Raw genomic sequence first — 24,940 nt, 5'->3', positions numbered from 1 at the left:
TCATTTTAAAGACTTAAAAAGGGATTTTCGAGTTCTACAGGAAATCTGAGTTTCCCGAACAGCTTATAAAGCTTAAAATACTTTATTTATTATTTAAAACCAGTAGCAACTGGAATCGGGTCAAAAGACCTTGTAGAACTCCCGTTTTGGTCAAAAGGGGCATATTCGGTATTTACCGAACCGTAGCCATAACCGCAGGTTATGAGCAAGGTAAAAATTATTAAAAATCTTTAAAATTCCCAAAATATTATTTTACCACAGTGGGTAAAAGTTTTGGTGACGAAAACTTGGGTTAGATGGGCGTTATGCTAAGTGCGCCGTTAATTGTAAAACTTTCTTAAAAGTGCGCCTTTTAGCATAACTCTCATTCTAGACCTCGGATTGACGTGAAACTTTAGGGACATGCTTATAATTCAACAAGCAAGGTTTTGGTCCGTTCACGTGTCCGAAATACTCGTTTTAATTTTAAAAGGCCGTTACGGTCAACTTTTAGGCGAATGACGGAATTGCGCAAAAGACTCGGATAACTCATGAACCGACCACAGAGGCTTATACCAACATGTGACCTGGTCCTAAGAGAGTCCTAAGGTATATTTATACCTCACTAAAACGGGTCAGAACTGAAGTCAAAGCAAAAGTCAAACTTATGCGACTTTCGGCTCCGAACCGGTTCTATATAGCAAATGATCGATTCAAACGAGCGCAAACATGTTTATATACTTATTATCATGTTTTATGATTATCAAAACAGGTTCCATAACATATATATTACAGATTATGCTTAAATCGCTAAAATAGCTTTCTGTTGACTTTTTAACCGCACGTTTGACTCGACATTTGACATAGTTAGAGCGGTGATCAGGGGGAACCATTTTAGAGGTTTAATACCCACATAAATACCAACTCAAAACTACTTTTGGTTCGTCATAAGACTGAACCATTTGCAAGATATTGCAATGACAACCGTTAGTTACGACGGTTGCGTTTATAGGCTATAACTATGGAAATGTGGAACCAAAATGGTTATGAACGACTTACAGAAGTTAACTCTTGATGAGAGAACAGAAGGGAAAGCTAGAGAGCTCTTGAATGATCAGTTATAAGTGTTTGTGAGTTGTGTGATTGGTAATGCACAAGAAGTGGCTATTTATAGCCAAAGAAGGCAACTTATGATCATTACAAGCACTACTATCAGTCCAGAGCTGATGGGTAGTTGTCCCCTAAATGTATGGGTCATTTGTAGGGTGCCCATGCCCCATAATTACATGCATAATCGTTCACAAGTTCCAAAAGCCAAGTAGTTACCATTTTTCTGCATCTGGGCACTTTACGCGGCCCGCATGGGAGTTCCATGCCATTTTAACGCGGGTCGCCTAAAGTTCAAAAATCAGACGCGAAATAGAGGAGGCTCGCGGCCCGCCTCAACTTATGTTGAAACCTTACGCGGGTCGCCTAAGGTTATATTTTCAGAATTTTCAAATCTTTTTATAATGATGACAGAATCGGGCCATTAATAACGAAATCTTTCGTAATGATTCACCTGGCCTTTCGGTTCTGAAGGGGTAACTTTGCGGTTTGGCCCTCGGTTATTTACCGATAGGGGCCTCGTGTTAATTACCCGCATTATTTAGTCCCCGGTTATTTATTAATTATTTTGGAAAGCCTTAACTTTCACTGTTGACGCTTTTAACCCTTCTTCAACGAATTCGATCGTAACTTTCTCGTTTCATACCGAAACTTCGCGAAGTTCATATATATTATTTTAGTGAGGGTATAATATCGTTACAAAGTCTTTGGGACGTTAAAGGGTCACTCAGAGGTATTATTAAACATGTTGACACAGTTAACCCCTTGTAGTTTGTAATCTCTCACTCTTTTCCGCGTTTTATTTATGTACGATCTATAATTTATTCGTTTGAAGGTTTAAGCGTTATTTAGGGATACTATACAGTACATTTACCCTTGTTGACATTTATAACCCTCGAATTTATATACTTTCAAGGTTTGTCAAAATTAGTCCTTTATTTATTATAGATGCCACGTGTAAACAAATGACACGTGTTAACACATCATTGGACACAAAAATTCGAGGTGTTACATCCTCACCCCCTTAAAATAAATCTCGACCCGAGATTTACTTAAATAAATAAGGGTACTTTTCTTTCATTGTAGCTTCGACTTCCCACGTATATTCAGGACCTCTACGAGCATCCCATTTGACTTTTACAATTGGTACGTGCTTTCTGCGAAGCTTCTTCACCTGTCGATCTTCAATCGACAAAGGTTTTTCTATGAACTTTAAGCTCTCATCTATATGCACATCTGCGTGTGGAATCACCAACGATTCATCGGCGAAACACTTTTTGAGATTGCAGATGTGGAACACATTGTGAATTCCATTGAGCTCTTCAGGCAAGTTTAGTTTATAGGCAACTGATCCGACTCGTTCAATGACCTCAAAAGGCCCTATGTATCTCGGACTCAGCTTGCCCTTCTTGCCGAAACGCATCACCCCCTTCCAGGGTGACACCTTAAGTAATACCTTTTCACCTACTTCGAAGTGAAAATCCTTACGCTTTGGATCAGCGTAGCTTTTCTGCCTATCGCGGGCAGCCTTGAGACGTTCCCGTATCTGGACAATCTTGTCCGTTGTTTGGAAAACAATCTCTGGTCCCGATAATTGGACCTCTCCTACTTCCGCCCAACAAACAGGCGATCTGCATTTCCTACCATATAATGCCTCAAAAGGCGCAGCCTTTATGCTGGTGTGGTAGCTATTATTGTAGGAGAATTCGATCAGGGGTAGGTTTTTATCCCAGTTACCGCCTAAATCGATTGCACATGCACGTAGCATGTCTTCTAGCGTTTGGATAGTACGCTCACTTTGACCGTCCGTCTGTGGATGGTAAGCCGTACTAAAGTTTAAACGCGTGCCCAAAGATTGCTGGAAACTCTTCCAGAAGTGAGATGTGTATCTAGTATCCCTGACGGAGATAATAGACACAGGTATGCCGTGTAAGGCTACAATCTTATCCACATAAAGTTGGGCTAACATATCGGAGCTATATGTCTCCTTGATGGGTAGGAAGTGAGCTGATTTAGTCAGCCTATCGACTATGACCCATATGGTATCGTTTCCTTTCCTGGTTTTGGGTAACTTGGTTATAAAGTCCATAGTTACGCATTCCCACTTCCACTCGGGAAGCTCAGGCTGTTGTAGCAAGCCAGACGGCTTTTGGTGCTCGGTTTTGACTTGAGCACAAGTCAAGCACTTTGCTACATGGGCGGCAACAGACTTTTTCAAGCCTATCCACCAATAATTTGCCTTTAAGTCTTGGTACATTTTATCAGCACCAGGATGGACTGAGTATTTGGAACTATGGGCTTCCTGGAGAACAACATCTCGTAATCCTCCATAAATCGGAACCCACATACGTCCATTCAGTCTAAGAATTCCATCCTTGCTAAGAGTCAACTGCTCCGCAGTTACTCCCAGCTTTTCTTTAGGATAATTAGCTTCCAACACAGCCTCTCGCTGTGCAGCCAAAATCCTTTCAATTAAATTATTTTTAACTTCAATGCTCTTGGCATTGATTCGAATGGGTTTTACCCTTTCTTTCCTGCTCAATGCATCGGCGACTACATTCGCCTTGCCGGGATGGTACCTGATTTCACAGTCATAATCATTCAGGGTTTCCATCCAACGGCGCTGTCTCATGTTCAACTCCTTCTGGCTGAACAGGTGCTGAAGGCTTTTGTGATCTGAATAAATCACAAATTTAATACCGTAAAGGTAGTGCCTCCACAACTTGAGTGCAAATACAACGGCACCCAACTCCAAATCATGGGTGGTGTAATTCTTTTCATGCACCTTTAATTGCCTTGAAGCATAGGCAATCACCTTGCCCTTCTGCATAAGCACACACCCCATGCCTGTGTGTGATGCATCGCAGTAGACTACGAATTCATCTGTACCCTCAGGTAAGGTCAACACAGGTGCGTTGCTTAGCTTTTGCTTCAGTATTTCAAAGGACTCTTGCTGCTTCGGGCCCCAAATGTACTTTTCTTTCTTCTTGGTCAAGGAAGTCAAGGGCGCAGCAATCCTTGAAAAATTTTCAATAAATCTCCGGTAATATCCTGCTAATCCCAGGAAACTACGAATCTCGGTAGGCGTCTTTGGCTCTTGCCAGTTCATGACTGCCTCTACCTTAGCGGGATCCACTTGGATACCACGCTCACTCACAACGTGTCCTAAAAATTGAACTTCTCGTAACCAGAATTCACATTTCGAGAATTTGGCGTAGAGTTTCTCACGTTGTAGTAATTCGAGAATGCAACGAAGGTGCTTCTCGTGGTCATCTTGATTCTTGGAATAGATAAGGATATCGTCGATGAAGACTATGACGAATTTGTCCAAGTATGGCTTGCAAACGCGATTCATGAGATCCATGAATGCAGCCGGTGCATTTGTGAGCCCAAAAGGCATCACTAGGAACTCGTAATGACCATAGCGAGTCCTAAATGCAGTCTTGTGTACATCTTCATCTCTGACCCTTAGTTGATGATAACCCGACCTTAAGTCGATCTTGGAGAAGTAGCTTGCTCCTTGCAGCTGATCGAATAGATCATCGATCCTTGGTAAAGGATATCTATTCTTTATGGTAACTTTATTCAGCTCTCTATAGTCGATGCACAACCGCATTGATCCGTCCTTCTTCTTTACAAATAGGACAGGAGCTCCCCAGGGAGATGAACTAGGTCTGATAAAACCTTTCGCCAGCAGTTCATCCAATTGGGTCCTCAGTTCTTTCATTTCCGTTGGCGCTAATCTGTAAGGTGCTCTTGCTATCGGAGCTGCTCCAGGAATGATGTCAATTCTGAACTCCACTTGTCTATCTGGTGGCAAACCAGGTAGTTCTTCAGGAAAAACCTCGGGGTATTCAGAAATGACAGGAAGATCCTCGATCTTCGGCTTTGGTTCTTCAATTATCACCTGAGCCATGTAAATTACACAGCCTCTGTTCAAACACCTTGAAGCTTTCAGCATAGATACGTCTTCGGGCAATCCGTAATGCGTATCCCCTCGAATGGTAAGAGATTCACCACTCGGAGTCTTTAAAACTATTTGCCTCTTGCCGCAAATGATTTGGGCCTGGTTATGGGATAACCAGTCCATGCCTAGCACGATGTCAAAACCCGCTAATTTGAAAGGAAGTAGAGATAAAGGAAAAGAATGGTTCCTAATGGATATTTCACATCCTTCTAGAATGGTAGAGACGGTTTCTATCGTGCCGTCTGCCAACTCTACTTCGTATTTTACGTCGAGGGTTTTGATTGGCATATTTAGTAGTTGGCAAAATTTCTGGTCTACAAAGGATTTGTCAGCGCCAGAATCGAACAGTACTCTTGCAAATATATTATTTACGAGAAAGGTACCTGTAAGCACATTGTCGTCCTTGACCGCTTCCTTTGCATCCAAGCGAAAAACTCTCGCATTCGCCTTCTTAGTCTCTTCTGCCTTCTTGGCATACTTCGGGCAATTACTCTTTATGTGCCCCTTTTCATTACAATTATAGCAGGTTGCGTCCTTTATCTTTTTACACTCCACTGTCTTATGCTCCTTGGACTTGCATAGCCCACAGGGTGGAGTCCTTTGTTGCGACTGCGAACCAGACGCAAACCTACACTTCCCGGAGTGAGGTTTCTTGCAGACCTTGCAGTAAGGTCTTCCATCAGCTTGCCCCTCTTTCCTTGCCTCCGACCCTTTCTTGCCCTCACCGTTTCCACGGTGCTTTTTACCGGACTTTCGTGAGGTATCATCCTCACGCTTTCGCTTTTCAGCCTCCTTGCTCCTTTGTGCCCTCAGACGGACAGCATCAAGTGTAAGAGACAAGGAGAGGTCAGTAACTGACCTGAAGGTCGTTGGCCTAGAGGCCTTTACGCTAGATTTGATCGCCGGCTCTAAGCCCCCAATGAATCGGGCAATTCTTCTAGGTTCTGGTGTCACAAGATATGGCACCAGGCGTGACATAGTGTTAAAGCTTGTCAGATAAGCTTGACAATCTAGGTTTGTCATCACCAGTGAGACAAAATCTGCCTCAATCTTCTCAACCTCGTGCTGAGGGCAGTAGTTTTCTTTTATGAGGGTAATAAACTCCCCCCATGACATTTTGTACAAGGCAGACTTACCTGAAGCCTGCACCAGAGCTCTCCACCACGCCAGGGCCTCGCCCTTGAATGACTGGGACACAAACTTAACCACGTCCCTCTCAGCGCACCCGCTGATGTCCACAATCGTGTCCATCTCGTCCAGCCAGGTGATACAATCAACCGCACCTTTCTCCCCTGTAAATTCACGGGGCTTACATGATACAAAGTATTTGTAGGTGCAACCCTTAGCACTGGACGCATCAGTATATTCTCTGTCGCGATGAACGCTGTGCTCAGTAGACGAGTGCTTGTCGTCATCTTTCTTGGGTTCAGAGGGTGGTTTGGAGTGTGTCTTTGGTTTAGAGGGTGGTTTTGACACAGATCTGCCTTGAGACTCAGTATTTTGACGATCAATAGCTGCCTGGACAGCATTGTTGATCAGAGCCTTTAGCTGTGCGCCTGTCAAATGTACTGACGCATTGTCGTAGTCATCTTCGTTTGTGTGGCTGTTCTCTCCATTGGGATCCGCCATTGTAACTTGAATCTGTTACAGAAGATAACAAAATTTTAATTTAGGAGATTATTATATGATTGTCTTTTATGACAATTTGTCAACCATGGTACAGAGACCATATTTGGTTAACTTATTATTTCATTAAATATTAGGATTTGAATATATCCTATTTCAACTATATAACTAGTATTGGCGGCATAAAGCCTAATCATGAGGATGTTTTATAATATTAGCCGAGATTTCATAGAATCAAAGGCATAGAGATCTGAACCGTAGTTCTTTTTATCTCTTTCTGACAGAGAGTCATAGACTACCACTGCCTTTTGTCTTTATAAGACAATTATTATGGCCCATAGGCACTACACCTCTAATGGATGTCTTAATATGGTCGGCCCGTAGGCACTACATCTCGAATGGATGTTTTTAATATGGTTGGCCCGTAGGCACTACATCTCTAATGGATGTTTTTAATAATATTGGCCCGTAGGCAACGCATCACTAATGGATGTCTTTAATAATTCTGGCCCGTAGGCACTGCATCACTAATGGATGTTTTAATATGTTGGCCCGTAGGCAATGCATCACTAATGGATGTCTTTATAACACTGGCCCGTAGGCACTACATCACTAATGGATGTTTTAATAGTTCTGGCCCGTAGGCACTGCATCACTAATGGATGTTTTAGTAGTTCTGGCCCGTAGGCACTGCATCACTAATGGATGTTTTAGTATTGATCACCTTCATTGGTGATTTAACCCACGATTTATAAATCATTTAGTTGGGTTTGAAATCCTTTAAAGGATTATTGTATAAGAATGACGTGCGTGATTTTAACGAATCACATCTGCCATGAATGTTAACATGCGTACAGAGGTTAACAGGGAATCAGAATCCTTTCAGCTAGGTCGTACCATCTTGACTGATCTTAAAAGACCCCAAGCTAGGTTTCACCCCCTTAAGATTCTTTACTAGGCAGATCAATATAAAAGGAATGGTTTTGATTTATTTTTTTTATATATATTAAAACAAAACTCATAACATACATTCCAAAATCTCAAATACAATTACATATTGCCCTAAACGGGTCTTCCAAATAATACATACCTCCATAGAGGTTTTAAAATAAGTGACAAGTCCACGCAGGGACTAACATAAGATAGGTGTCCATGCAAGGACTAAATATAAGTCCACGTAGGGACTGAAATACGATAAGTTGTCTACGCAGGGACTTATTTCAAAGTAGAAATTACAGTAGTACTACTATTAAGGGCTAGTGGTCACGTTTCTTCTTTTTGCCCTTTAGTAGGTTCGCCAAGCCCTTGAGAAATCCTCGGTGGCTTTTCTTTTCTTCCTCGAACTCTCTCTCCACACGATCTAGTCGATGGAGTATTTCTTCCTGTTCAGGAGGAGAAAATCGTGGTTGTGGCGCTTGATGCGGAACTGGAGGTCTGGGAGGTATTGGATACCCATGAGCTGAGTAGTCCGGTGGTCCCATGTTTCCATGTGCTCCGTCAGGGTAGCGCGCATTATATCTAGCCGACACCACATATGGGTCGCGCTCATAGCCGTAGTTGTATTGGGCTTGTGATGGTTCAAACGGGTTGTAAGCCGTTGGACCTGTGTAAGCTGGTATGGGTTGGTCATACCCAAATGGTGGCGAATTTCGTGCAGTAGGTGCGGAGTTCGCTTCTTGTATAGGACTTGAAGGTCCTTCTTCATGTAGTGGCGGATAGTGGCTACTACTAGAATGTCGAGGAGTGCTGAAGTGGTTTCCCCCTCCTCCTCGTGTAGACATACGAGCATTGGTCCTCCTACGCCTCGGCGGATCAGGTATAACTGGTTGTGCCGGTGGCGGAGGTGGTGGCGTAACTGCCTCAAAGCGTGAATCCTCAGATGGATCCTGTGGATGTCTCGGTTGCGATGTCTGATGAGATGGTGTGTTGTACCACTCATGTCGGTCAAACAAGGCCATAAAGCTGTCTGGTCCTTGATACTGCGGACCATGATATGAAGATCCATCAGATACTTCTATCGGATGCGTGGGCGTACCACGAGCTGGTTCAGTTGGATCCTCATCTTCCTCCATGGGATCTTCAGAAAAATGGTCTTGTGGCCCTAGTGGAACAAAACCTGAAGGTTCCTGTATGTAGTCAGCCGGATTAAACTGAGCTACGTAGTATGGACTAGGGTCGTCGTAGTTTCGGTGCGATACCGAACGTTGCAGAGGTATGAAGGAAGGTTGTGGGTTATTGGGATCATTTTCTGAATTTGGCCCAAAGGAGTGCCGGTAGGATGGCGTTGAGCTGTGCGAAGTGGAATGCCTCGCTGGTTCGTAAAGATCTCTTCGTCGTTGTGGCTCTTCGCTTCTTGTCATCGAAGGATGTCTTGTACCAGATGGTCCAGCTTCGTTATCGTGATGTGTCACGATTTCTCCTCGGCCTCTTCTTCCCCTTCCTCTTCCTCGGAATATAACAGGTGGCATTTTCCTGCTTAAACTTATTAAAAATCAACTCGAAAATAAAGACAAAAAGGAGTAAAATCCGAATTTGTCCTAAGTTCTTGTCTAGACTCAAGTATGTGCAATTGTGTCACTGAGATTAAACACTATAGGGTAGTGTTTAATTCACTCAATGTTGGCTCTGATACCAACCTGTCACATCCCGATTTCCACGTGTCTCACCGGTGGGCCCGGTGGGGGATTACCGTGACGATGTTGGCAACAATATAGTCAAACCACACAATTATATAATGCACAGCGGAAGCATAAGATAAATATATAAATTTCAACCTCTGATGATAATATCAAATGTATTACAGAAGTTGAATATCCACAGTGGATCGTAAATACAGATAAAGTATTGTTCCATTTGATACTGCAATCAAGCTTGCGAGGCTTATCCCGACGCTAGGGAGCTAATACCAGCCAATTACGTTTAGGTACATGCACTTAATCTTTTTGGGGAAAATACGTCAGTTTACACTGGTAAATACATTCAACTGACACATTTGAAAATGTTTATTAAAATTGATTTGAATGCACAAGGCACAAACTCTTTTATAACTTGGGAAAATTCATAATTATCTTGTGAACGTTTTACATGTTCTTTTATGCGTTCAGTAGCCCGGGTCGTGCCGGGTTAAAGATTTATAGACACACCACGTTTGCGTAAAACCGTAGTACAGAAACCAACGGCTACGTCTTTTAGTTTTAATGTCGACACTTTATACCGGGTGTACGCCTACACCGGGATGTCGATGGTCGTGGCCATTTCGTAAAATGATGCCAAGGATATCCGGGACAACGGTCATTAAACCCCCCAAAGGCTTATAAGCAACAAAACTGTTTAAATGAGCCAATCATATTATTTAGTTATCCACCTAAGCGGTGGACGAATATAGTGCTCAATCAAGCGGTATTAATATACCGTAACCCAAGCCCATATAGGGGAAATAAGTCAAAAGTATTTACCTTTGCAAGTATTAATCCTTAATTTAGATCAAGTCACCGATAGCTTTTACTGGGGCTCCTAATCTGGAACGAAGGTTTTAATTAACCTCTTAGAATCCTAACGGTCCTTGTATTAGCCGTAGCTTAAACCGGTTGATTCCGATATATAGATATGGTTAATTCGCACGGAAAAGGCGAAAACCGAGAATGGAGTATGATTTGGACCCAACAAGTTCAGAGACTTGTTTTATATGGGTTTATAGTTCATACTCTGGATTTTGGGGTTCAAATAGTATACTTTGACCCATATCGGCTATTGCACGAAAACTAGTTCCGTGGGCCGTACCGTGTGCGCAAATAGGCGAAACGGTTAACCATAAGAGTCGTACGCTTATTTCCTAAGTCAATATGCCTTAAAAGTATTTTGGTATCAGTAGGATACCTTCCGTAATGCCCGTAACGAGTTTAAGTTATTATTATGCCCCGTAGGGGCTTTTCGGTCATTTTAAAGACTTTAAAAAGGGATTTTCGAGTTCTACAGGAAATCTGAGTTTCCCGAACAGCTTATAAAGCTTAAAATACTTTATTTATTATTTAAAACCAGTAGCAACTGGAATCGGGTCAAAAGACCTTGTAGAACTCCCGTTTTGGCCAAAAAGGGCATATTCGGTATTTACCGAACCGTAGCCATAACCGCAGGTTATGAGCAAGGTAAAAATTATTAAAAATCTTTAAAATTCCCAAAATATTATTTTACCACAGTGGGTAAAAGTTTTGGTGACGAAAACTTGGGTTAGATGGGCGTTATGCTAATTGCGCCGTTAATTACAAAACTTTCTTAAAAGTGCGCCTTTTAGCATAACTCTCATTCTAGACCTCGGATTGACGTGAAACTTTAGGGACATGCTTATAATTTAACAAGCAAGGTTTTGGTCCGTTCACGTGTCCGAAATACTCGTTTTAATTTTAAAAGGCCGTTACGGTCAACTTTTAGGCGAATGACGGAAATGCGCTAAAGACTCGGATAACTCATGAACCGACCACAGAGGCTTATACCAACATGTGACCTGGTCCTAAAGAGAGTCCTAAGGTATATTTATACCTCACTAAAACGGGTCAGAACTGAAGTCAAAGCAAAAGTCAAACTTTTGCGACTTTCGGCTCCGAACCGGTTCTATATAGTAAATGATCGATTCAAACGAGCGCAAACATGTTTATATACTTATTATCATGTTTTATGATTGTCAAAACAGGTTCCATAACATATATATTACAGATTATGCATAAATCGCTAAAATAGCTTTCTGTTGACTTTTTAACCGCACGTTTGACTCGACATTTGACATAGTTAGAGCGGTGATCAGGGGGACCATTTTAGAGGTTTAATACCCACATAAATACCAACTCAAAACTACTTTTGGTTCGTCATAGACTGAACCATTTGCAAGATATTGCAATGACAACCGTTAGTTACGACGGTTGCGTTTATAGGCTATAACTATGGAAATGTGGAACCCAAAATGTTATGAACGACTTACAGAAGTTAACTCTTGATGAGAGAACAGAAGGGAAGCTAGAGAGCTCTGAATGATCAGTTATAAGTGTTTGTGAGTTGTGTGATTGGTAATGCACAAGAAGTGGCTATTTATAGCCAAAGAAGGCAACTTATGATCATTACAAGCACTACTATCAGTCCAGAGCTGATGGGTAGTTGTCCCCTAAATGTATGGGTCATTTGTAGGGTGCCCATGCCCCATAATTACATGCATAATCGTCACAAGTTCCAAAAGCCAAGTAGTTTACCATTTTTCTGCATCTGGGCACTTTACGCGGCCCGCATGGGAGTTCCATGCCATTTTAACGCGGGTCGCCTAAAGTTCAAAAATCAGACGCGAAATAGAGGAGGCTCGCGGCCCGCCTCAACTTATGTTGAAACCTTACGCGGGTCGCCTAAGGTTATATTTTCAGAATTTTTCAAATCTTTTTGTAATTGATGACAGAATCGGGCCATTAATAACGAAATCTTTCGTAATGATTGCCTGGCCTTTCGGTTCTGAAGGGGTAACTTTGCGGTTTGGCCCTCGGTTATTTACCGATAGGGGGCCTCGTGTTAATTACCCGCATTATTAAGTCCCCGGTTTATTTATTATTATATTTGGAAAGCCTTAACTTTCACTGTTGACGCTTTTAACCCTTCTTCAACGAATTCGATCGTATTCTTTCTCGTATTCATATCGAAAGCTTCGCGAAGTTCTATATATTATTTTAGTGAGGGTATAATATCCGTTACAAGGTCTTTGGGACGTTAAAGGGTCACTCAGAGGTATTTATTAAACATGTTGACACAGTTAACCCCTGTAGTTTGTAATCTCATCACTCTTCCGCGTTTTATTTTGTACGATCTATTATTTAATTCGTTGAAGGTTTAAGCATATTTAGGGATACTATACAGTATATTTAAACCCTTGTTGACATTTTATAACCCTCGAATTTACTATACTTTCAAGTTTGTCAAAATTAGTCCCTTTATTTATGTATAGATTGCCACGTAGTAAGACAAATGAACACGTGTTATCACATCAATTGGACACCAAAAATTCCGAGGTTGTTACATTTTGTGGATCAGAATAAAATCACAAATTTAATTTACCATAAAGGTAATGCCCGTCCACAATTTTAGTGCCAAATAACAACGGCACCAAGCCAAAAACTCCAAAATCAATGGGTGGTGTAATTCTTTTCATGCACCTTTAATTGCCTTGAAGCATAGGCAATCACCTTGCCCTTCTGCATAAGCACACACCCCATGCCTGTGTGTGATGCATCGGCAGTAGACTACGAATTCATCTGTACCCTCAGGTAAGGTCAACACAGGTGCGTTGCTTAGCTTTTGCTTCAGTATTTCAAAGGACTCTTGCTGCTTCGGGCCCCAAATGTACTTTTCTTTCTTCTTGGTCAAGGAAGTCAAGGGCGCAGCAATCCTTGAAAAATTTTCAATAAATCTCCGGTAATATCCTGCTAATCCCAGGAAACTACGAATCTCGGTAGGCGTCTTTGGCTCTTGCCAGTTCATGACTGCCTCTACCTTAGCGGGATCCACTTGGATACCACGCTCACTCACAACGTGTCCTAAAAATTGAACTTCTCGTAACCAGAATTCACATTTCGAGAATTTGGCGTAGAGTTTCTCACGTTGTAGTAATTCGAGAATGCAACGAAGGTGCTTCTCGTGGTCATCTTGATTCTTGGAATAGATAAGGATATCGTCGATGAAGACTATGACGAATTTGTCCAAGTATGGCTTGCAAACGCGATTCATGAGATCCATGAATGCAGCCGGTGCATTTGTGAGCCCAAAAGGCATCACTAGGAACTCGTAATGACCATAGCGAGTCCTAAATGCAGTCTTGTGTACATCTTCATCTCTGACCCTTAGTTGATGATAACCCGACCTTAAGTCGATCTTGGAGAAGTAGCTTGCTCCTTGCAGCTGATCGAATAGATCATCGATCCTTGGTAAAGGATATCTATTCTTTATGGTAACTTTATTCAGCTCTCTATAGTCGATGCACAACCGCATTGATCCGTCCTTCTTCTTTACAAATAGGACAGGAGCTCCCCAGGGAGATGAACTAGGTCTGATAAAACCTTTCGCCAGCAGTTCATCCAATTGGGTCCTCAGTTCTTTCATTTCCGTTGGCGCTAATCTGTAAGGTGCTCTTGCTATCGGAGCTGCTCCAGGAATGATGTCAATTCTGAACTCCACTTGTCTATCTGGTGGCAAACCAGGTAGTTCTTCAGGAAAAACCTCGGGGTATTCAGAAATGACAGGAAGATCCTCGATCTTCGGCTTTGGTTCTTCAATTATCACCTGAGCCATGTAAATTACACAGCCTCTGTTCAAACACCTTGAAGCTTTCAGCATAGATACGTCTTCGGGCAATCCGTAATGCGTATCCCCTCGAATGGTAAGAGATTCACCACTCGGAGTCTTTAAAACTATTTGCCTCTTGCCGCAAATGATTTGGGCCTGGTTATGGGATAACCAGTCCATGCCTAGCACGATGTCAAAACCCGCTAATTTGAAAGGAAGTAGAGATAAAGGAAAAGAATGGTTCCTAATGGATATTTCACATCCTTCTAGAATGGTAGAGACGGTTTCTATCGTGCCGTCTGCCAACTCTACTTCGTATTTTACGTCGAGGGTTTTGATTGGCATATTTAGTAGTTGGCAAAATTTCTGGTCTACAAAGGATTTGTCAGCGCCAGAATCGAACAGTACTCTTGCAAATATATTATTTACGAGAAAGGTACCTGTAAGCACATTGTCGTCCTTGACCGCTTCCTTTGCATCCAAGCGAAAAACTCTCGCATTCGCCTTCTTAGTCTCTTCTGCCTTCTTGGCATACTTCGGGCAATTACTCTTTATGTGCCCCTTTTCATTACAATTATAGCAGGTTGCGTCCTTTATCTTTTTACACTCCACTGTCTTATGCTCCTTGGACTTGCATAGCCCACAGGGTGGAGTCCTTTGTTGCGACTGCGAACCAGACGCAAACCTACACTTCCCGGAGTGAGGTTTCTTGCAGACCTTGCAGTAAGGTCTTCCATCAGCTTGCCCCTCTTTCCTTGCCTCCGACCCTTTCTTGCCCTCACCGTTTCCACGGTGCTTTTTACCGGACTTTCGTGAGGTATCATCCTCACGCTTTCGCTTTTCAGCCTCCTTGCTCCTTTGTGCCCTCAGACGGACAGCATCAAGTGTAAGAGACAAGGAGAGGTCAGTAACTGACCTGAAGGTCGTTGGCCTAGAGGCCTTTACGCTAGATTTGATCGCCGGCTCTAAGCCCCCAATGAATCGGGCAATTCTTCTAGGTTCTGGTGTCACAAGATATGGCACCAGGCGTGACATAGTGTTAAAGCTTGTCAGATAAGCTTGACAATCTAGGTTTGTCATCACCAGTGAGACAAAATCTGCCTCAATCTTCTCAACCTCGTGCTGAGGGCAGTAGTTTTCTTTTATGAGGGTAATAAACTCCCCCCATGACATTTTGTACAAGGCAGACTTACCTGAAGCCTGCACCAGAGCTCTCCACCACGCCAGGGCCTCGCCCTTGAATGACTGGGACACAAACTTAACCACGTCCCTCTCAGCGCACCCGCTGATGTCCACAATCGTGTCCATCTCGTCCAGCCAGGTGATACAATCAACCGCACCTTTCTCCCCTGTAAATTCACGGGGCTTACATGATACAAAGTATTTGTAGGTGCAACCCTTAGCACTGGACGCATCAGTATATTCTCTGTCGCGATGAACGCTGTGCTCAGTAGACGAGTGCTTGTCGTCATCTTTCTTGGGTTCAGAGGGTGGTTTGGAGTGTGTCTTTGGTTTAGAGGGTGGTTTTGACACAGATCTGCCTTGAGACTCAGTATTTTGACGATCAATAGCTGCCTGGACAGCATTGTTGATCAGAGCCTTTAGCTGTGCGCCTGTCAAATGTACTGACGCATTGTCGTAGTCATCTTCGTTTGTGTGGCTGTTCTCTCCATTGGGATCCGCCATTGTAACTTGAATCTGTTACAGAAGATAACAAAATTTTAATTTAGGAGATTATTATATGATTGTCTTTATGACAATTTGTCAACCATGGTACAGAGACCATATTTGGTTAACTTATTATTTCATTAAATATTAGGATTTGAATATATCCTATTTCAACTATATAACTAGTATTGGCGGCATAAAGCCTAATCATGAGGATGTTTTATAATATTAGCCGAGATTTCATAGAATCAAAGGCATAGAGATCTGAACCGTAGTTCTTTTTATCTCTTTCTGACAGAGAGTCATAGACTACCACTGCCTTTTGTCTTTATAAGACAATTATTATGGCCCATAGGCACTACACCTCTAATGGATGTCTTAATATGGTCGGCCCGTAGGCACTACATCTCGAATGGATGTTTTTAATATGGTTGGCCCGTAGGCACTACATCTCTAATGGATGTTTTTAATAATATTGGCCCGTAGGCAACGCATCACTAATGGATGTCTTTAATAATTCTGGCCCGTAGGCACTGCATCACTAATGGATGTTTTAATATGTTGGCCCGTAGGCAATGCATCACTAATGGATGTCTTTATAACACTGGCCCGTAGGCACTACATCACTAATGGATGTTTTAATAGTTCTGGCCCGTAGGCACTGCATCACTAATGGATGTTTTAGTAGTTCTGGCCCGTAGGCACTGCATCACTAATGGATGTTTTAGTATTGATCACCTTCATTGGTGATTTAACCCACGATTTATAAATCATTTAGTTGGGTTTGAAATCCTTTAAAGGATTATTGTATAAGAATGACGTGCGTGATTTTAACGAATCACATCTGCCATGAATGTTAACATGCGTACAGAGGTTAACAGGGAATCAGAATCCTTTCAGCTAGGTCGTACCATCTTGACTGATCTTAAAAGACCCCAAGCTAGGTTTCACCCCCTTAAGATTCTTTACTAGGCAGATCAATATAAAAGGAATGGTTTTGATTTATTTTTTTTATATATATTAAAACAAAACTCATAACATACATTCCAAAATCTCAAATACAATTACATATTGCCCTAAACGGGTCTTCCAAATAATACATACCTCCATAGAGGTTTTAAAATAAGTGACAAGTCCACGCAGGGACTAACATAAGATAGGTGTCCATGCAAGGACTAAATATAAGTCCACGTAGGGACTGAAATACGATAAGTTGTCTACGCAGGGACTTATTTCAAAGTAGAAATTACAGTAGTACTACTATTAAGGGCTAGTGGTCACGTTTCTTCTTTTTGCCCTTTAGTAGGTTCGCCAAGCCCTTGAGAAATCCTCGGTGGCTTTTCTTTTCTTCCTCGAACTCTCTCTCCACACGATCTAGTCGATGGAGTATTTCTTCCTGTTCAGGAGGAGAAAATCGTGGTTGTGGCGCTTGATGCGGAACTGGAGGTCTGGGAGGTATTGGATACCCATGAGCTGAGTAGTCCGGTGGTCCCATGTTTCCATGTGCTCCGTCAGGGTAGCGCGCATTATATCTAGCCGACACCACATATGGGTCGCGCTCATAGCCGTAGTTGTATTGGGCTTGTGATGGTTCAAACGGGTTGTAAGCCGTTGGACCTGTGTAAGCTGGTATGGGTTGGTCATACCCAAATGGTGGCGAATTTCGTGCAGTAGGTGCGGAGTTCGCTTCTTGTATAGGACTTGAAGGTCCTTCTTCATGTAGTGGCGGATAGTGGCTACTACTAGAATGTCGAGGAGTGCTGAAGTGGTTTCCCCCTCCTCCTCGTGTAGACATACGTGCATTGGTCCTCCTACGCCTCGGCGGATCAGGTATAACTGGTTGTGCCGGTGGCGGAGGTGGTGGCGTAACTGCCTCAAAGCGTGAATCCTCAGATGGATCTTGTGGATGTCTCGGTTGCGATGTCTGATGAGATGGTGTGTTGTACCACTCATGTCGGTCAAACAAGGCCATAAAGCTGTCTGGTCCTTGATACTGCGGACCATGATATGAAGATCCATCAGATACTTCTATCGGATGCGTGGGCGTACCACGAGCTGGTTCAGTTGGATCCTCATCTTCCTCCATGGGATCTTCAGAAAAATGGTCTTGTGGCCCTAGTGGAACAAAACCTGAAGGTTCCTGTATGTAGTCAGCCGGATTAAACTGAGCTACGTAGTATGGACTAGGGTCGTCGTAGTTTCGGTGCGATACCGAACGTTGCAGAGGTATGAAGGAAGGTTGTGGGTTATTGGGATCATTTTCTGAATTTGGCCCAAAGGAGTGCCGGTAGGATGGCGTTGAGCTGTGCGAAGTGGAATGCCTCGCTGGTTCGTATAGATCTCTTCGTCGTTGTGGCTCTTCGCTTCTTGTCATCGAAGGATGTCTTGTACCAGATGGTCCAGCTTCGTTATCGTGATGTGTCACGATTTCTCCTCGGCCTCTTCTTCCCCTTCCTCTTCCTCGGAATATAACAGGTGGCATTTTCCTGCTTAAACTTATTAAAAATCAACTCGAAAATAAAGACAAAAAGGAGTAAAATCCGAATTTGTCCTAAGTTCTTGTCTAGACTCAAGTATGTGCAATTGTGTCACTGAGATTAAACACTATAGGGTAGTGTTTAATTCACTCAATGTTGGCTCTGATACCAACCTGTCACATCCCGATTTCCACGTGTCTCACCGGTGGGCCCGGTGGGGGATTACCGTGACGATGTTGGCAACAATATAGTCAAACCACACAATTATATAATGCACAGCGGAAGCATAAGATAAATATATAAATTTCAACCTCTGATGATAATATCAATGTATTACAGAAGTTGAATATCCACAGTGGATCGTAAATACAGATAAAGTATTGTTCCATTTGATACTGCAATCAAGCTTGCGAGGCTTATCCCGACGCTAGGGAGCTAATACCAGCCAATTACGTTTAGGTACATGCACTTAATCTTTTTGGGGAAAATACGTCAGTTTACACTGGTAAATACATTCAACTGACACATTTGAAAATGTTTATTAAAATTGATTTGAATGCACAAGGCACAAACTCTTTTATAACTTGGGAAAATTCATAATTATCTTGTGAACGTTTTACATGTTCTTTTATGCGTTCAGTAGCCCGGGTCGTGCCGGGTTAAAGATTTATAGACACACCACGTTTGCGTAAAACCGTAGTACAGAAACCAACGGCTACGTCTTTTAGTTTTAATGTCGACACTTTATACCGGGTGTACGCCTACACCGGGATGTCGATGGTCGTGGCCATTTCGTAAAATGATGCCAAGGATATCCGGGACAACGGTCATTAAACCCCCCAAAGGCTTATAAGCAACAAAACTGTTTAAATGAGCCAATCATATTATTTAGTTATCCACCTAAGCGGTGGACGAATATAGTGCTCAATCAAGCGGTATTAATATACCGTAACCCAAGCCCATATAGGGGAAATAAGTCAAAAGTATTTACCTTTGCAAGTATTAATCCTTAATTTAGATCAAGTCACCGATAGCTTTTACTGGGGCTCCTAATCTGGAACGAAGGTTTTAATTAACCTCTTAGAATCCTAACGGTCCTTGTATTAGCCGTAGCTTAAACCGGTTGATTCCGATATATAGATATGGTTAATTCGCACGGAAAGGCGAAAACCGAGAATGGAGTATGATTTGGACCCAACAAGTTCAGAGACTTGTTTTATATGGGTTTATAGTTCATACTCTGGATTTTGGGGTTCAAATAGTATACTTTGACCCATATCGGCTATTGCACGAAAACTAGTTCCGTGGGCCGTACCGTGTGCGCAAATAGGCGAAATGGTTAACCATAAGAGTCGTACGCTTATTTCCTAAGTCAATATGCCTTAAAAGTATTTTGGTATCAGTAGGATACCTTCCGTAATGCCCGTAACGAGTTTAAGTTATTATTATGCCCCGTAGGGGCTTTTCGGTCATTTTAAAGACTTAAAAAGGGATTTTCGAGTTCTACAGGAAATCTGAGTTTCCCGAACAGCTTATAAAGCTTAAAATACTTTATTTATTATTTAAAACCAGTAGCAACTGGAATCGGGTCAAAAGACCTTGTAGAACTCCCGTTTTGGTCAAAAGGGGCATATTCGGTATTTACCGAACCGTAGCCATAACCGCAGGTTATGAGCAAGGTAAAAATTATTAAAAATCTTTAAAATTCCCAAAATATTATTTTACCACAGTGGGTAAAAGTTTTGGTGACGAAAACTTGGGTTAGATGGGCGTTATGCTAAGTGCGCCGTTAATTGTAAAACTTTCTTAAAAGTGCGCCTTTTAGCATAACTCTCATTCTAGACCTCGGATTGACGTGAAACTTTAGGGACATGCTTATAATTCAACAAGCAAGGTTTTGGTCCGTTCACGTGTCCGAAATACTCGTTTTAATTTTAAAAGGCCGTTACGGTCAACTTTTAGGCGAATGACGGAATTGCGCAAAAGACTCGGATAACTCATGAACCGACCACAGAGGCTTATACCAACATGTGACCTGGTCCTAAGAGAGTCCTAAGGTATATTTATACCTCACTAAAACGGGTCAGAACTGAAGTCAAAGCAAAAGTCAAACTTATGCGACTTTCGGCTCCGAACCGGTTCTATATAGCAAATGATCGATTCAAACGAGCGCAAACATGTTTATATACTTATTATCATGTTTTATGATTATCAAAACAGGTTCCATAACATATATATTACAGATTATGCTTAAATCGCTAAAATAGCTTTCTGTTGACTTTTTAACCGCACGTTTGACTCGACATTTGACATAGTTAGAGCGGTGATCAGGGGGAACCATTTTAGAGGTTTAATACCCACATAAATACCAACTCAAAACTACTTTTGGTTCGTCATAAGACTGAACCATTTGCAAGATATTGCAATGACAACCGTTAGTTACGACGGTTGCGTTTATAGGCTATAACTATGGAAATGTGGAACCAAAATGGTTATGAACGACTTACAGAAGTTAACTCTTGATGAGAGAACAGAAGGGAAAGCTAGAGAGCTCTTGAATGATCAGTTATAAGTGTTTGTGAGTTGTGTGATTGGTAATGCACAAGAAGTGGCTATTTATAGCCAAAGAAGGCAACTTATGATCATTACAAGCACTACTATCAGTCCAGAGCTGATGGGTAGTTGTCCCCTAAATGTATGGGTCATTTGTAGGGTGCCCATGCCCCATAATTACATGCATAATCGTTCACAAGTTCCAAAAGCCAAGTAGTTACCATTTTTCTGCATCTGGGCACTTTACGCGGCCCGCATGGGAGTTCCATGCCATTTTAACGCGGGTCGCCTAAAGTTCAAAAATCAGACGCGAAATAGAGGAGGCTCGCGGCCCGCCTCAACTTATGTTGAAACCTTACGCGGGTCGCCTAAGGTTATATTTTCAGAATTTTCAAATCTTTTTATAATGATGACAGAATCGGGCCATTAATAACGAAATCTTTCGTAATGATTCACCTGGCCTTTCGGTTCTGAAGGGGTAACTTTGCGGTTTGGCCCTCGGTTATTTACCGATAGGGGCCTCGTGTTAATTACCCGCATTATTTAGTCCCCGGTTATTTATTAATTATTTTGGAAAGCCTTAACTTTCACTGTTGACGCTTTTAACCCTTCTTCAACGAATTCGATCGTAACTTTCTCGTTTCATACCGAAACTTCGCGAAGTTCATATATATTATTTTAGTGAGGGTATAATATCGTTACAAAGTCTTTGGGACGTTAAAGGGTCACTCAGAGGTATTATTAAACATGTTGACACAGTTAACCCCTTGTAGTTTGTAATCTCTCACTCTTTTCCGCGTTTTATTTATGTACGATCTATAATTTATTCGTTTGAAGGTTTAAGCGTTATTTAGGGATACTATACAGTACATTTACCCTTGTTGACATTTATAACCCTCGAATTTATATACTTTCAAGGTTTGTCAAAATTAGTCCTTTATTTATTATAGATGCCACGTGTAAACAAATGACACGTGTTAACACATCATTGGACACAAAAATTCGAGGTGTTACACAAATAACACACAACAATAAAATACAAATATGCACGTATTTCCGTAATTTATTTCCTAACACTTTAAATAAATTTTGGTGTCAGCAGAACACTTCTGTGGCCGATTCAGTGGCTTAGCTCTGATACCACCTTCTGTCACAACCCTCGTCCCCTAACAACCCGGGAACGGGTGGCCGCGGCCAGTTTTGGTGGTATCTTTTGTTTATCAATTTTGGCAGCGGAAATTACATTAGGACCGTAGTTAGTAAATATTTTATCAGAGTAAAATACCACGCCTTTCATAATATTAAACATATGGGATAAAACCCAAGTTTTAAGTACACACATTTTCATAGGAATATATCCTATTTTTATTTAGTAAAACATCAATTTATTTTAGGTAACTTTATAGCCACTTTTTCAAGCCTTCAGTGCTGTCCAGCTGACTTATATTTGGCTTTCACATATTGTTATCTGAAATGCGTTTAAAAACATTTTGTTAGTGGGAAATACTGGTGAGTGAATCTCAGTTTAATCAAGTTTTAATAAAAACCATTGTACAGTATTGAGGGCGGTCTCGCAATTACATTTGTTTCCAAGTCATATCAATTACCACCCACGGTACTGTCAACCCGACTTGTGGAAATGTTACCCCTCGCAAGGCAGTAACAAATTTTGTATACAAAACCGCAACATACCGACGATAATTGTATCCTTACAAATACTCAATAACTATTTAATATATAATTAATTAAATGAGGTTTTGTAAAAAGAATTTGCAAAAAGGAGATTACTCACATTGCTGTCTTAGGTTTTCTGGAAGGGTTTCCTGTTGATAATCTATAAATTACACAAATGCACACGCGTTAGTATAATAACCTAATTTAACATTAGTAATATCCTCCCCGAGACGGCAATGCATCGACTACGTCGGGCAGAACTACGACAGCCGTTACGGAACTCTAGATCAATCGGGCAGCGTATCTAATACGTATCCAGGGGTTATGATACTTACAACGGAGCAGGACTGCGTTATTTAGGGGGATATTATACCTGAGTATAACTTCTACTATTAAGAAATTCGAGATTAAGAAAAGGAAATGAGCGAGTCAACTGAACTGCCGATGCCCTCTTTATATAGGGCTGTAATTTGAGTCTCTCGCGGCCCGCGTATGAGTAAGCTAAGGCTTACGCGGCCCGCGACATAGGGTAATAGGGGCTAGGGCTGCTGATTCGTCGAACTAGGGTTGACACGGAGCTGACACGTGTCGGCTCAGAGATGCGCCTCGTTGTAGGGCTGTCGCGGCCCGCGAGCGACATAAAAGTTTGATTTTTATTTTATTTTTAACGATATATCGTATTTTGGGCTTGGTTTTCACATACGGGGTGTATTTTAGGTCATGTTGGGGTATTTTAATTATTCTTAGGGTGTCAAAAAATTTTAAGAGTTGTTATAAAGGCTATCCATTGCAATTCAATATAAACATAAAGGACGAAAAATGTAATCTACCCAATAAATTATAATAAACATATAACGGGATAGTGGTTTGGGTAACGATCACACCCTTAATGTCGTGGTTTTGAATGATTGATTAAAGATGGATTACATGACGCTAACGTACAGGATCATGATGATCATGTCATGACCATAACATTATTCAACATGCAAATAATTAATCCATCATTCGTTATTGTATCAAAATATAATACAATCAATCTCGTTAAAAGTGAGAAAAAACACCCTAACAAATTATTGCACTAAAAACATACAAAAACGCTTTCATTATTTACCTTTTAATGACTAAAGAAAAATAACATGCAATCTTTAATAGACATTGGAGAAAATTCAAGCATGGAATTATGGTTAGGATAGAATGATCAATGGATTGCTAAACTCCTCCCCCACCTCCACCACTAAAGCCGCCTCCTCCGCCTCCACCACCGAAGCCATCACCGCCGACTCCACCTCCACCGCCGCCACCTCCCCAGCCGCTGTCAGCACCGCCGCCTCCCCAGCCGCCATCAACACCACCGCCTCCCCAGCCGCTATCAACATCACCACCATAGCCTCCACCGCCACCGTTATCATCACCACCATCTTCACCGCCACCGCCGCCACCACCACCATCGCCACCTCCGCCGCCGCCAGCTTCACCGCCACCGCCTTTTACACCACAAAACACCCCACAAAGGATGAACAGACTAAACATTACTACAGCAATAACAATAAATATCACCAGTCCCTCCTCCATTACCACCACCGTAGCCACCAAATGAACCGGCAAGAGAATTTTAGAATAGATAAAATATATATCTAAACATGTACCGGCCTATATTATATATTATCCTCCAAATTAAGAATGCTTTACTATGGTCATAGCCCATCTTAATACGTAACTTATACCGGAAATTTTAATTGATTGACAACTATGCCTTAGCCAATCGTAATAGGTAACTTATACCGGAAATTTTAATTAATTGGCAACTACAAAATCAACCGTTGAAAATTATTAATGGGAAACTACATGGAATATGCATGCATGAATGCAGAATGCTTCCTTTTCTTTGTTCACTGTATGTTACAAGGGATAAGAACTAAAAAACAAAGGAAATATACTTACAAAACAAGTAACCTAATAGATAATTGTCAAACATTCATAGTAGTATTTGAAAACTAATTAAATAAAATCTTTTACTTTGTCACTTCAACTTTGGGTTTTATCAATCCTAAAACCCGACTCGTTCTTATTCATAGCAGCTGTCAATATTTCCGTTTTCTACAAAATTTGCTTCTCCCTACTTTTCCTTCCCCCTACCGGGGTGAATTTGTATCGAAAGTCACGAGATTCACCACATTTAAAACACCTGAAGTTGCTCTTGTTTCCGGTTACACTAACCCTTCCACGGCCTATTCAAAACCATCACCACGGTCTTGATTTCCTTCACGCTACTTGCACCTGCAAAAAGTAATTTGTTTTGATAATTGCCTATTACCTTCATGTTCATAAATAATCTTCAACCTTTTTTAAATGCTTTCATCGATTCAGCTAACTTCGATTCAGCTAAAACACCTGAAGGTATAATTCGATTCAGCTAACTTCGGGCAATGAAGTGACACATTCCCCAACTCTCGTACTTGAACCAAATTAAAATTCAGTTATGCATATGCCACACTTTCCACCTTCTTACCTTGTTTCTTTTTCAAGATCTAGCTATTGACTACCGTTTTATCTTCTTACATGAAACGAACCTGACAACCTT

The 24,940-nt window shown here is 41.6% G+C and overlaps 1 protein-coding gene across 1 annotated transcript; it reads right to left on the bottom strand.

Annotated features, from left to right (window-relative positions):
• Positions 1–23,568: 23,568 nt before the first annotated feature.
• On the bottom strand, positions 23,569–23,931 carry LOC118483973 (ctenidin-3-like). The gene has a single exon (XM_035979798.1). It carries the CDS (start codon positions 23,929–23,931, stop codon positions 23,569–23,571), a length of 363 nt encoding a protein of 120 aa, XP_035835691.1.
• Positions 23,932–24,940: the final 1,009 nt, after the last annotated feature.

This window comes from Helianthus annuus, chromosome 11 (assembly GCF_002127325.2).
Source record: "Helianthus annuus cultivar XRQ/B chromosome 11, HanXRQr2.0-SUNRISE, whole genome shotgun sequence".
Taxonomy (NCBI): Eukaryota; Viridiplantae; Streptophyta; class Magnoliopsida; order Asterales; family Asteraceae; genus Helianthus; species Helianthus annuus.
Note: the sequence above shows the minus strand (reverse complement) of the source record. Positions and strands in the feature narration are given on the sequence as shown.

What these genes read in the sequence shown, in the direction of transcription:
- LOC118483973 (XM_035979798.1), bottom strand. Translation starts at nt 23,931, where the DNA reads ATGGAGGAGGGACTGGTGATATTTATTGTTATTGCTGTAGTAATGTTT.